The sequence below is a fragment of the Triticum dicoccoides genome, chromosome 6A (genome assembly GCF_002162155.2).
Source record: "Triticum dicoccoides isolate Atlit2015 ecotype Zavitan chromosome 6A, WEW_v2.0, whole genome shotgun sequence".
Taxonomy (NCBI): Eukaryota; Viridiplantae; Streptophyta; class Magnoliopsida; order Poales; family Poaceae; genus Triticum; species Triticum dicoccoides.
In genome coordinates, this window is record NC_041390.1 from 616,610,055 (window position 1) to 616,622,700 (window position 12,646).

At 43.9% G+C, this 12,646-nt stretch overlaps 1 protein-coding gene across 1 annotated transcript; it reads left to right on the plus strand.

The window, feature by feature from the left end:
• The first annotated feature begins 5,674 nt into the window (after window positions 1–5,674).
• Window positions 5,675–7,303, plus strand: LOC119318518 (flavonoid O-methyltransferase-like protein Os11g0303600). The gene is made up of 2 exons (XM_037593083.1): window positions 5,675–6,531; window positions 6,736–7,303. The coding sequence occupies exons 1-2, from the start codon at window positions 5,728–5,730 to the stop codon at window positions 7,033–7,035; spliced, it is 1,104 nt and encodes a 367-aa protein (XP_037448980.1). The 5' UTR covers window positions 5,675–5,727; the 3' UTR covers window positions 7,036–7,303.
• The last annotated feature ends 5,343 nt before the right edge of the window (window positions 7,304–12,646 follow it).

Sequence of the window (12,646 nt, forward strand, 5' to 3'; positions counted from 1 at the left end):
CGGGGAAAACCATGTCAAAGAACAAAAATAAAAAAACAGAAAGAAAACGTGAAAACCATGGAAAAAACCGACGTCATCTGCCTCAAGTACATATCGCACCAACAACTTATCGTGTGGAAGACACAGGTGTAGTGGCTAGCGTAGCAAGCCCTTCTCCCAGGAGACCAGAGATCGATCCACGCCTCTCCCATCCTTTACAGTTTAACTGTGCGTAAAAATAAGCCGGCCCAACTACTCTACACCCTTCAGCAAGAGTTTTCTACGGGCTCGCTTAATGCAAGAAATAGTCGGCGTGGGTTATCTATTGGTTGTGAGATGTGCTAAAAAATAGCATTTACACTATGCATGCATATAGAAATAGTATATCGGAGTACTAATTAGCTATTAGAAATAAATGCAATGTGCTATAAACCTTGTCTATTGTGGAAACGCACGCAAATTTAACTGTAACGGAGGGAGTAGCAATGGGTTAGATATCACTCCCTTTCATAAACAACAATATAAATACCACTTCCTCCTTCTATGAATATAAAACAATTGTCACCATTCTTCAAAATAGGGTTCAAATCACCTGTCATTACTCCTATAAAGGATGCGGGAGTAACCGCCTCCTCGGGCCATCCAAACGATTTTCTCTGTCCGCACCGTCTAATATTTTTAGTGATGTACACTTTGGATGTCTTGGAAGTGGTGGGACATTGATTCTTTAGTTACATTAGTGCAACCTAAAGAGGTGGATGATGAGTGGACCTCATTACGTGTGGGTCGTGACACGTCTCCAATGTATCTATAATTCACTATTACAGGCCCGAACACCATGACCCCTTATCAGTGACCGTCCAAGTAACTAAAGAATCAATGTCCCACCACTTCCAAGACATCCAAAATGTACATCACTAAAAATATTAGACGGTGCGGACAGAGAAAATCGTTTGGATGGCCCGAGGAGGCGGTTACTCCCGCATCCTTTATAGGAGTAATGACAGGTGATTTGAACCCTATTTTGACCGTCCAGCTTGGGACGGTCACTGATGAGGGTCATCACTAACCGACCACTCTAAAGGCGTCAATGATGACCATCACCACTGAACGACCAACTTGGGGGGTCACTAATGACTTGTCATTGCTGACCCCATTCCCCTAATGTTCTAGATCGACCACCAATGACACATGAATCATCACTGATCAGCCACAAACATTAGGTGGGTCACTGATAATAAGTCAACAACGATCGACCAATTTTACAGTGTGATTCATTTCACTGTCCGTTCGTTCCAAATCGGGGGGGGGGGGCATTATATAATGATCCTCCTCGCTCTCGAGAGCTTGTCCGTGCGGCCCCGAGCTGATCCCCCGGAATATAAAAGGTAGCAACCTAACTTTTGCTCATCTGTTCGCTCAGTTCCCCCTTCCTCATCCAGTCAAACACATGGGAGCGAGATGAGGGCACAATCTGTAGCCATCAGCGTGGTCGTTGGGTTCCTGCAACATAACAAGCTACGCTGGCGGTCGCCGGTGGGTTGAAATATGTTTTCTTGTTCAGCCAGCAACTTATAAAACAATATTTTATATTCCCGACTTAATTCGTGTAACTTTGTGGCAACAAGATGAATGCATTTTTTTGTAGGGTTCATATTCTCATCCTTCCAGGATTGGATTCTTCAAAGTTCATCATTTTAGTGAAATCTTTCATAATGTAATTGTTTTCAAGTACTTCAAACATGTCTTCACCATTCCTCATCATCTTTACTATTTATATCGGGTTTGGTTCCAGTTTACCTAGAAATTTGACTAAGATGAGGGTTTCGCTCTCAGCTATTTTAGCCACTTGTGCCTCCATATTGCGCATTTGTTCTTGAGGATCATGCACATCAGTTGTTAGTCCGGCTTTATGGGTCATTTGACGAAGACAATAATCATGAGCTTTCAAGAGTTTGGGTAAAGGTATTGTTTTGCTCAAGTTAGGTAGTAATGAAAGCCTTGAGGGTTTTCTCTAGGGTTTGCCGATTACGTTATTATCCCCTCCATTATAATTATTGGGTGTTCATGCAATGGTAGGATACGATTGTTTCTTATAGTTAGAACCATTTTTTATTCTTCCACCCATGATTGTAAGTATTGCAAGCAATACAATTGACATCACTGGCATTAGCTTCAATAAAATCATTTATGAGGACTTTATCTTTACCTTTTATCATACCCCATGAGCTCATCAATTTTTACCGTAAGCTCTTCATTCGTTTGTTCATTGATGTCATTTTACCTTCCTAGACATGGATCATTTAACATGTCAATTTTTCTTACATATCATCTAGGAGTTCCTGTGCTTGAGTAGTCTGCATTCCCATGATAGTTTCACTTGCGACAGTGTCAAACATGTTCCTTGATAAAGTGTTTAAGGCATTATAAAATACATTAAGGATTAGTCATTCATTTGATGCCATGGTTAGATAAGTTTCTATTGGCTTCCTCATGCATTTGCACTCAAGCCCAATGGCTCGCGGTATTCCTACCTAAAAGTTGTAATATTAGCACCTAGTTTTATTAACGAAATATCTAGACCAACACATTGAGTGTGTCATAGTCTCCCTAGAGACTTGATTCCGCCTACCATATTAGCCTTACTGTCACCACTTTCGTCATAGCTTTCCTCTCACGTCTGCACTTTACCTCTCTGTCCAGATCTTTGGAGTCTAGGGTACCAGTGAGCCCTGGGATTGAGGTAGAGACAAGAGGCAAAAGTTTGCACAATAATATAGAATAAAGCTATCTTTAAGTAAAGCGGCGACCCCTCAGTGCGCATACACAGGGGTGTGAGGCTAGGCCTCGCCCCTTAGCCTATGGGAATTACTCACACATAGCGATCAAATCACAAGAAATCGACATTGTATAAATTATCAATTGAAGATGAATGATTCACAGTCTTAGAATGTTCTTGATCATGATAGAGTCTTGATTACAAATAATAACACTAATGAAGATGGAGGCTATGGAGATGGGATGGTTATGATAGTTCTGTAGATGGTAATGGCGGGTACTCTCTTTTGTTTCGGAATCTCCTTTGCCGGTGTGTTCCTTCTCCTCAATATAGTGTAGATGGGCAGAATTGTATCGACGTGCTTCTATTGCCAATTAGACTCAAATCCCTTGACAAAAGATTCTAGGGATGACATCACGAAGGCAGTAGCACCTTGTTATATGACCAATTTTCATCGCATTGTGCGCTGAATGATCTTCTAGAACCTCTTGTGCATGGCCGGTTGATTGGAAATTATCCTCAGGTCCATCATATTCCATATATATGTCTTGATTTTCCACCTAAATACATTCATTTCTGCAAGGAACAACATAAACAAGGAGAACTACAATCATTTGTATTTATTAGTCATTAGTAGGAAAATTGGAGTGATAATAAAAAATATATGAGAATATCCGGTGTAAACACGGGTCAAAATGAGTGATAAAATACACTCAACAATACACATAAGTGTGTGTGCGAATTGGTGGAGTGGTCCGGGGATGCACCGGAATCAATTCTGGGGTTTTGTTTTTTACCAAGGTGAAAGATACATGTCTACAAACTCTTCAGTTTGTTTAGCCCATTTGGTTGGTCCATGGAAGACACCTTAAAACTTCCCTAAAATTTTGCGTAAGGAGCAGGGCAGACAGTTTGATTTTATCCTGTGTAATCTGAAAGGAGTTTGAAGTTCCAATTTCTTGGGCATGTAGGACTCTCCTAGAGATACCCAAAAAAATTCTCAAAATTATTGTTGGTTAAATTAGAAATTTTCTATTAATTTAATCCATAAAAAATCATGATGATAGCAATAGCAGTAGTAATCCCATTATGGTATGTAAACATGTGATCATCATCACGGACTAAGCACACATGCCATAGGCCAGCTCGGCACGAAACATGGCGCAAGGACTGCGGCGGGGCGGGCGGCGGAGGAGGGCGCGTGTACCACTCCTCTTTTGAAGTTGCAAAACCATTGTAGTACTAAACTTCCCACCATGCTATGAATCTCCACATGAGCTTTTCAGGTTTTTTTTAGGAATTATTCCATGTATATGCCCAAGGCCCATCTATAATTCAACGTTTGTTGAGTGAAAACATAATGGCTGAAGCTACGCGTCGGCTGGGTGAAGATTGGATCAGATCGGCTGCCTCGGTAGCCGGTGAATGGCTTGCGAGGCAGTCTAATCTCTGCTCGCCTCGGTGCAACGTTTGCAACATCGAGTGTGTTGCACTCGGGCCTTTGCAAGATGAGCCTTATTGCATTCCCGCCGAATTGTTATGTGACAGATCTCCACCCACATCAGTGTTTGCAACATTGAGTGCGTTGCGCTTGGGCCTTTGCAACATGAGCCTTTGTTGCAATCCCCTCAAACCCATGTTGCAAACCTGGTGGTCGGTTTGCATTGCGCTGCACGCCGTATGATCAAAATTGGACCAGCCGGCGCGGAGATGGCTACACGCATCCGAATCATCATTTGAAGGGGAGCTTTTCACTCTGTGCATTTAAAAACTGAACCGATAAACCATACCGAAAATAAACCGAACCGACCCTATTTTATGGTTTTGTTGGTTTCTGATTTCGGTATGGTATGAACTTTTCATACCGATTTGAACTTGGTTTTTATGGTATATACGGGAAAACCGAACGGTTAACCGAATAAACCGAAGTAAAAAATAAATTTATATTTCTTGAGATGAACAACCATACAAGTTCTCATTTTTCTTGTACATGAGTCAAATGCACTACTAAGCACGTAATTTTTTCTTGTAACATAGTCATTTTTCTATTTTTAAAATGCTAAGCACGTCCATGAATCAATGCATGCATATATACTTATATATATAGTCATATACTATTTGTGTAGAATAGTATGTGTTTTGAGTCATAAATTTGCTAATTATTATTACGTCATTTCCAAATTCGCGTCAACTTTGGTTTTTATGGTATATACCGAAACCATACCGAAATAATTTGGTATATACCAAAACCAAACCGTATTTTAATTTCATACCATATTTACCGAAGTATTAATACCGTACAAACTGAAAAACCGTATAAATTGAACCATGTAAACCGAATAAACCGAACGCACAGGGTGAGGAGCTTTTCCCAAAAATAATTCTTGCCTGGAGCCAGAGGACCGCACAAAGCAATTATTGGGATTTCTGAAGCTGAGCATATCCTCACCAGGCATTCTGCAGTTGGCGGCAACCAAATAAAATGGAAAAATTGAAGATAATCTCTCCAGATCCGTACCTACTTGACTTAGAAAACTCAGCACCTGCACCACGAGCGTGTCGTCGGCTCAACCAATATAATGCCAGTGCTTGTACTGTCATCTTCCAGGGCCCTACGTGCTAGCCACTCCGCCCTTTCTGATTTTTATGTATGCTAGTAGCTGTTAGATTTTTCAAAGATGCACTCGAAACCCTAGCTAAACCACCGGCCAAAGGCCCTTCCCCTTGGATCATGCATGATGCGCGCCATGGCCCATGGGCCATAGCCATGGTCATTCATTTCTCTTTCGTGTTGTACGATCTAACGCTACCCCGTCGACAGCGATAGTGCCATGGTCGTCACCCTCGCGTTTCACGAGAAATGACAGCAAACACATTGCTATATATTACTATATATGGGGCCTCCGTCCCTTATCTGCCAGATCGAAGTGCACAACCCATACAGCAGAGAGAGATAGAGATCGTCGGCAATGGCAGGTCAGGCCGAGAAGGTGTTCGTCCCCACCGACGACGAGCTGCTCCAGGCGCAGTCCAACCTCTGGCGCCACAGCCTCTGCTACCTCACGCCCATGTCGCTCCGCTGCGCCGTCGACCTCGGCGTCCCCACCGCCATCCACCGCCTTGGCGGCGCCGCGTCCCCGTCCGAGCTCGTCGCCGCCCTGTCCCTGCCCGCCTCCAAGCTGCCGTTCCTCGCCCGCCTGCTCCGCCAGCTCGCCACGGCGGGCGTCTTCACCTCCACCGACGCCGGAACGTACCGCCTCAACCCGCTCTCGTACCTCCTCGTGGACGGCGTCCTCATCGACGGCGACGCCAGCCAGACCGCCATCGTGCGCGCCGCGGCCTCGCGCTACTACGTCGAGGCCGCCATGGGGCTGGCGGACTGGTTCAGGAAGGACTTTGATGGACCTGTGCCGTCGCCGTTCGAGGACGTGCATGGCGCGGCCATCTTCGAGGAGAGCATGGCGCTCCTCGACCCGGAGATGGATCAGCTGATCCACGACGCGGTGGCTGCCCACGACCACATGGGGATCGGCCCCGTGCTCCGGCAGTGCAGTGAGCTGTTCGAGGGGCTTGAGACTCTCACTGACTGCGGTGGTGGCGATGGGACGACGGCTAGGTCCATCGTCGAGGCCTACCCGCACATCAAGTGCACTGTTCTGGACCTTCCAAAGGTCATGGACAAAGTTCTTCTTCCCGCTGAAGAAGGAGCGGTGAAGTATGTTTCTGGTGACCTGTTCCACGTCGTCCCACCTGCTCAAGCCGTGTTGCTCAAGGTACCATACGTATATATGAATGTTGCACATTCTTCCATAATTTTTTATTCAAAGTGAAATATTAAAGCGTCCATAAACGATTACTTTTCAATTTTGAAATAATAGCAGCTTAATAAATTAATAAGAATCCCTTCATATTTCCATCCTAGTTAGGCTTGATTAACCTTAATTGAACTACAAGTTTATCCATGCATGGTAATGCAGCTTGTTCTGCACTTCTGGAGCGACGAGGATTGCATCAAGATCCTCGCACAATGCAAGAAGGCCGTTCCTCCCCGAGACGCGGGAGGGAAAGTCATCGTCATAGACATTGTGCTTGGCTCGGTTTCTGCAGGGCCAATGCTGGAAACCCAGCACCTCATGGATATGCTCATGCTCGTGATGACGAGAGGCCGACAGCGGGAAGAGAAGGACTGGAGCGACATCTTCACCAAGGCAGGGTTCAGTGGCTATAAGATTGTCAAGAAGCTAGGAGCTCGAGCTGTGATTGAGGTCTATCCATAAGGTTGTGCTCCCAAAGTAAGATGCTTATATATGTTGTGGATTGTTGTGTGCTCGCTCTAAGGATGCAAAAATAAAGGAGTGCCTTGTCATTTTCCAAACAAAAGTCCTGGGTAGATCATAGAATAGCAAGGCGGTTATGCCTTGTTACCTTTTGATACCCGTGGAACTTTCTTTTGGAAAAAATAGTATGCAGATAGAGTGCTTATCATATATGTACTGTGTACAATATCATACACCATAATATCAAGTCATGTATTTGTTACCGAAACCTTGTCTTCTACACGGTCCAAAAATATTTAGCAGATTTGATTTCTTTCCCTCTCTAGAGGCCTCTCTAGTGGTCTCTTTGTGGCTTGGAATGAAGCCGTGTTTTTTCGAGAACCTTTATTTTAGAATGAATTTTATGTATCCATCAGGTTCACCTCAGTACACTTAGGTGAGTCTTGGATTATAACAAATGCATATGGACCCTGTCACGCTAAAAACTTAACTACTTTCATTGACTGATTCCAAAATGTATCTAAAAAAAGACTGATTGCAAAATGTGCATATGTCAGATTATTAGGATTGGTTGGTGGATGGAGATCTCAATTATGTGAGATACCCTCACTAGTAGAAAACAGAGCTATGGTCCAGGCCACATCAGCCCATTAGTCCCGGTTCAGTCTAGAACCGGGACCAATGTGGGCATTGGTCCCGGTTCGTGAGCCCAGGGGGCCGGCCGGGCCACGTGGGCCATTGGTCCCGGTTCATCTGGACCTTTTGGTCCCGGTTGGTAGGATGAACCGGGACCAAAGGGCCTCCCTCCTGGCCCACCACCATTGGTCCCGGTTGGTGACTTGAACCGGGACCAAAGGCTGCCCTTTAGTCCCGGTTCATGCCACGAACCGGGACCAATGAATTGCCTATATATACCCCTCGCCCGCGAGCAGAGCACAGTGCTCTGTTTTTTCTGGCCGAGGGGGAGAGGGCTTTGTGGTGCTCTAGCTCACCTCCTATGCACATGAGGTGTTCGATGGAATGCCCGAGCCACACTACTTAAGCTTTCTCCTCTCGAAGCTCGACCTCCAAGCTCCATTTTCCTCGAGATTTGTCTAGATTTAGTGGCCCGTCACGCCCCGTCCCCGTCTTCACCGCCGTCGATCACCCGCGCCGATCTCATCACCGACACCACCGTGGTGAGCCTCTTGTTCTTATCTTCTTTCTGAAAGGAAAAATATTCTTACTTGTATGTTTAGATAGATACTTGTATCATTTTCTTACATTTTTATTGCATCTTATATAGTGCGATGGTTTTGGTATCCGCCCCCGTCGGCCCTCGTCCTGTCTATGATTCGGATTTGGTATGTATATTATCTTTATAACTATTGGTTCATTTATTGTTTATGAAAATTATGCCGACCAACGTGACATAGATTTTATTTATCTAGGATGTATGTGAACCGGAAATGCCAACCGACCTTGTCGAGAGGTTAAATTTAGTTGAAGAAGAAAACAATTTGTTGAAGGAAAAAATAAAAAAATTGAGGAGGAGAAGATGATATTGGAGTTGCATGTTGCGGATGTCGTCGATGATCACAAGATCAAGATGGATGCAATGCGCTTGAAGATTAGAAAGATTAGAAAATATGCCATTCATATCGAGGCTTGGTATCATTATGCCGTTGGATCAATTGTTACCTTGGTTGCTATTATGATCGCATTTGTTTTCGCATTGAAATGTTTTACATAGTTTCAATGTATGGTTTAATTAATTAGATGCTCTGGAGAGCTATATGTTATTAGATGAGAACTATGTATGCACTTGGGTTTTAATGTGACGATGAACTTCTATTAATTTGGACACTTAATTATATATAATGCACGCAGATGAACCGGCAATGGATGTACGGTGACAGACACACCCGCGAGTACATTAAGGGCGTGCATGAGTTTCTCGATGCGGCTGAGGCAAACAAGCCGAATGGTTTTATGTGTTGTCCATGCACTAAATGTGGGAATACAAGGTCTTACTCTAAGCGGAAAATCCTTCACTCCCACCTGCTTTACAAGGGTTTCATGCACACTATAATGTTTGGACGAGGCACGGAGAAATAGGGGTTATGATGGAAGACGGCGAAGAAGAAGAGTACGATGACAACTATGTGCCCCCTGAATACGGTGATGCTGCAACGGGGGGAGCTGGTGAAGATCAAGAGGAACCAGACGATGTGCCCAATGATGCTGCCGCGGGTGAAGCTGCTGAAAATCAAGAGGAACCAGACGATGTGCCCGATGATGATGATCTTCGCCGGGTCATTGTCGATGCAAGAACGCAATGCATTAGTCAAAAGGAGAAGCTGAAGTTCGATCGCATGTTATAGGATCACAAAAAAGGGTTATACCCCAATTGCGAAGATGGCAACACAAAGCTCGGTACCATACTGGAATTGCTGCAGTGGAAGGCAGAGAATGTTGTGGCTGACAAAGGATTTGAGAAGCTACTGAAAATATTGAAGAAGAAGCTTCCAAAGGATAACGAATTGCCCGACAGTACATACGCAGCAAAGAAGGTCGTATGCCCTCTAGGATTGGAGGTGGAGAAGATACATGCATGCCCTAATGACTGCATCCTCTACCGCGGTGCATACAAGGATCTGAACGCATGCCCGGTATGCGGTGCGTTGCGGTATAAGATCAGACGAGATGACCCCGGTGATGTTGACGGCGAGCCCCTCAGGAAGAGGGTTCCTGCGAAGGTGATGTGGTATGCTCCTATAATACCACGATTGAAACGTCTGTTCGGAAACGAAGAGCATGCCAAGTTGATGCGATGGCACAGTGAGAACCGAAAGAAAGATGGGAAGTTGAGGGCACCCGCTGACGGGTCGCAGTGGAGAAAAATCGAGAGAAAGTACTGGGATGAGTTTGCAAAGGACCCAAGGAATGTATGGTTTGCTTTAAGCGCGGATGGCATTAATCCTTTCGGGGAGCAGAGCAGCAATCACAGCACCTGGCCCGTGACTCTATGTATGTATAACCTTCCTCCTTGGATGTGCATGAAGCGGAAGTTCATTATGATGCCAGTTCTCATCCAAGGCCCTAAGCAACCCGGCAACGAAATTGATGTGTACCTAAGGCCATTAGTTGAAGAACTTTTACAGCTGTGGAATGGAAACGGTGTACGTACGTGGGATGAGCACAGACAGGAGGAATTTAACCTTAAGGCGTTGCTGTTCGTGACCATCAACGATTGGCTCGCTCTCAGTAACCTTTCAGGACAGACAAACAAAGGATACCACGCATGCACGCACTATTTAGATGACACTGAAAGTATATACCTGGACAAATGCAGGAAGAATGTATACCTGGGCCATCGTCGATTTCTTCCGACCAACCATCAATGTCGAAATAAAGGCAAGCATTTCAAAGGCGAGGCAGATCACCGGAAGAAGCCCTCCATGCGCACCGGTGATCACGTGCTTGCTATGGTCAATGATTTACACTACGTAATCTTTGGAAAGGGTCCCAGTGGACTAGCTGTTCCGAATGACGCTGAGGGACACGCACCCATGTGGAAGAAGAAATCTATATTTTGGGACCTACCCTACTGGAAAGACCTAGAGGTCCGCTCCTCAATCGACGTGATGCACGTGACGAAGAACCTTTGCGTGAACCTGCTAGGCTTCTTGGGCGTGTATGGGAAGACAAAAGATACACCTGAGGCACGGGAGGACCTGCAACGTTTGCACGAAAAAGACGGCATGCCTCCGAAGCAGTATAAAGGTCTGCCAGCTACGCTCTTATGAAAGAAGAGAAAGAAATCTTCTTTGAATGCCTGCTCAGTATGAAGGTCACGACTGGCTTCTCGTCGAATATAAAGGGAATAATAAATATGCCAGAGAAAAAGTTTCAGAACCTAAAGTCTCATGACTGCCACGTGATTATGACGCAACTGCTTCCGGTTGCATTGAGGGGGCTTCTACCGGAAAACGTCCGATTAGCCATTGTGAAGCTATGTGCATTCCTCAATGCAATCTCTCAGAAGGTGATCGATCCAGAAATTGTACCAAGGCTAAGGAGTGATGTGGCGCAATGTCTTGTCAGTTTCGAGCTGGTGTTCCCACCATCCTTCTTCAATATCATGACGCACGCCCTAGTTCATCTAGTCGACGAGATTGTCATCCTGGGGCCCGTATTTCTACACAATATGTTCCCCTTTGAGAGGTTCATGGGAGTCCTAAAGAAATATGTCCATAACCGCGCTAGGCCAGAAGGAAGCATCTCCATGGGCCATCAAACAGAGGATGTTATCGGGTTTTGTGTTGACTTCATTCCTGGCCTTAACAAGATAGGTCTCCCTAAATCGCGGTATGAGGGGAGACTGACTGGAAAAGGCACTCTTGGAAGAGACTCAATAATATGCAAGGACGGATATTCTTGGTCTCAAGCACACTACACAGTTCTACAGAACTCTACCTTGGTTACATAGTGGACATATGGGAACTTGACTACGGACCTGATTTTAAGGTCCCTTTGTTTAAGTGCAAATGGGTCAATCTGTTAGGCGGCGGGGGACAGGTAGACCCACAGTATGGAATGACAACAGTGGATCTGAAAAATCTTGGGTACACTGACGAACCGTTCGTCCTAGCCAATGATGTGGCACAGCTTATCTATGTGAAGGACATGTCTACCAAACCGAGAAAAATAAAAGATAAGGAAGTGAATACATCATACGATGAGCCAAAGCGCCACATAGTTCTTTCAGGGAAAAGGGACATCCTGGGAGTGGACGGCAAGACAGACATGTCTGAAGATTATGAAAAGTTTCATGAAATTCCTCCCTTCAATGTCAAGGCTGACCCAAGCATCCTGATAAACAATGAAGATTATCCATGGTTACGGCCAATAAGCAAATGACACAAGCGAAGAAAAAGTGAAGACTTTCTCCCGCAATAAGCAAATGCTATGTGGGTGAAATTATGATACCATCCCAACTTTCAACTTTTTCAGAGTTCATTTGAAATGGTTTCATGTCTTATGGTTTGAAACTTTGATACTTCGAAAGTGATTGTCCATTTTGTACATGAAGTGCATCAAGTTTTTGTCGTAACCCTCTCTACTTTTTGGAACATGCTATGTGGGTGAAATGATGATACCATGCCAACTTTCAACCTTTTCAGAGTTCATTTTGAAATGCTTTCCAATTTCAGAGTCAATTAGCTCAAAGAATGAATTAATAGCAAACAGAATGAACTACAAAACTTTTATGAAAATAAAAACAATCAATTAAAATATTATGTTATGATCAACTAAAATAAAACTATAATATTCTTCAATAGCAAAAAGAATATAATTTTTGTGACCTAAAATCAAACTATAAGTATTTAATTGTAAGTATAAATAAAAAATAAATAGCAAAGAAGAAAAAATTCTAATTTTATAGTAAAGTTATTCATAAACTAGTGATTCACACAAATTTTTAAAAATTCAAATTTAAACTATTTAAAATTTAAAACTAATGGCACTAACAGAAAGTTTATAATTTTTGTGACCTAAAAGCAAAAGGAAATCACTAAAAAACTGTAAGTATTTAGTTGTAAGTAGAAATAAAAAATAAATAGAAAAA

Bases quoted from the DNA above. Each gene is read 5' to 3' on its own strand.
- LOC119318518 (XM_037593083.1), top strand. From the start codon at position 5,728: ATGGCAGGTCAGGCCGAGAAGGTGTTCGTCCCCACCGACGACGAGCTG. The intron at 6,532-6,735 runs GTACCATACGTA...ATGGTAATGCAG, and splicing joins CTCAAGCCGTGTTGCTCAAG to CTTGTTCTGCACTTCTGGAG.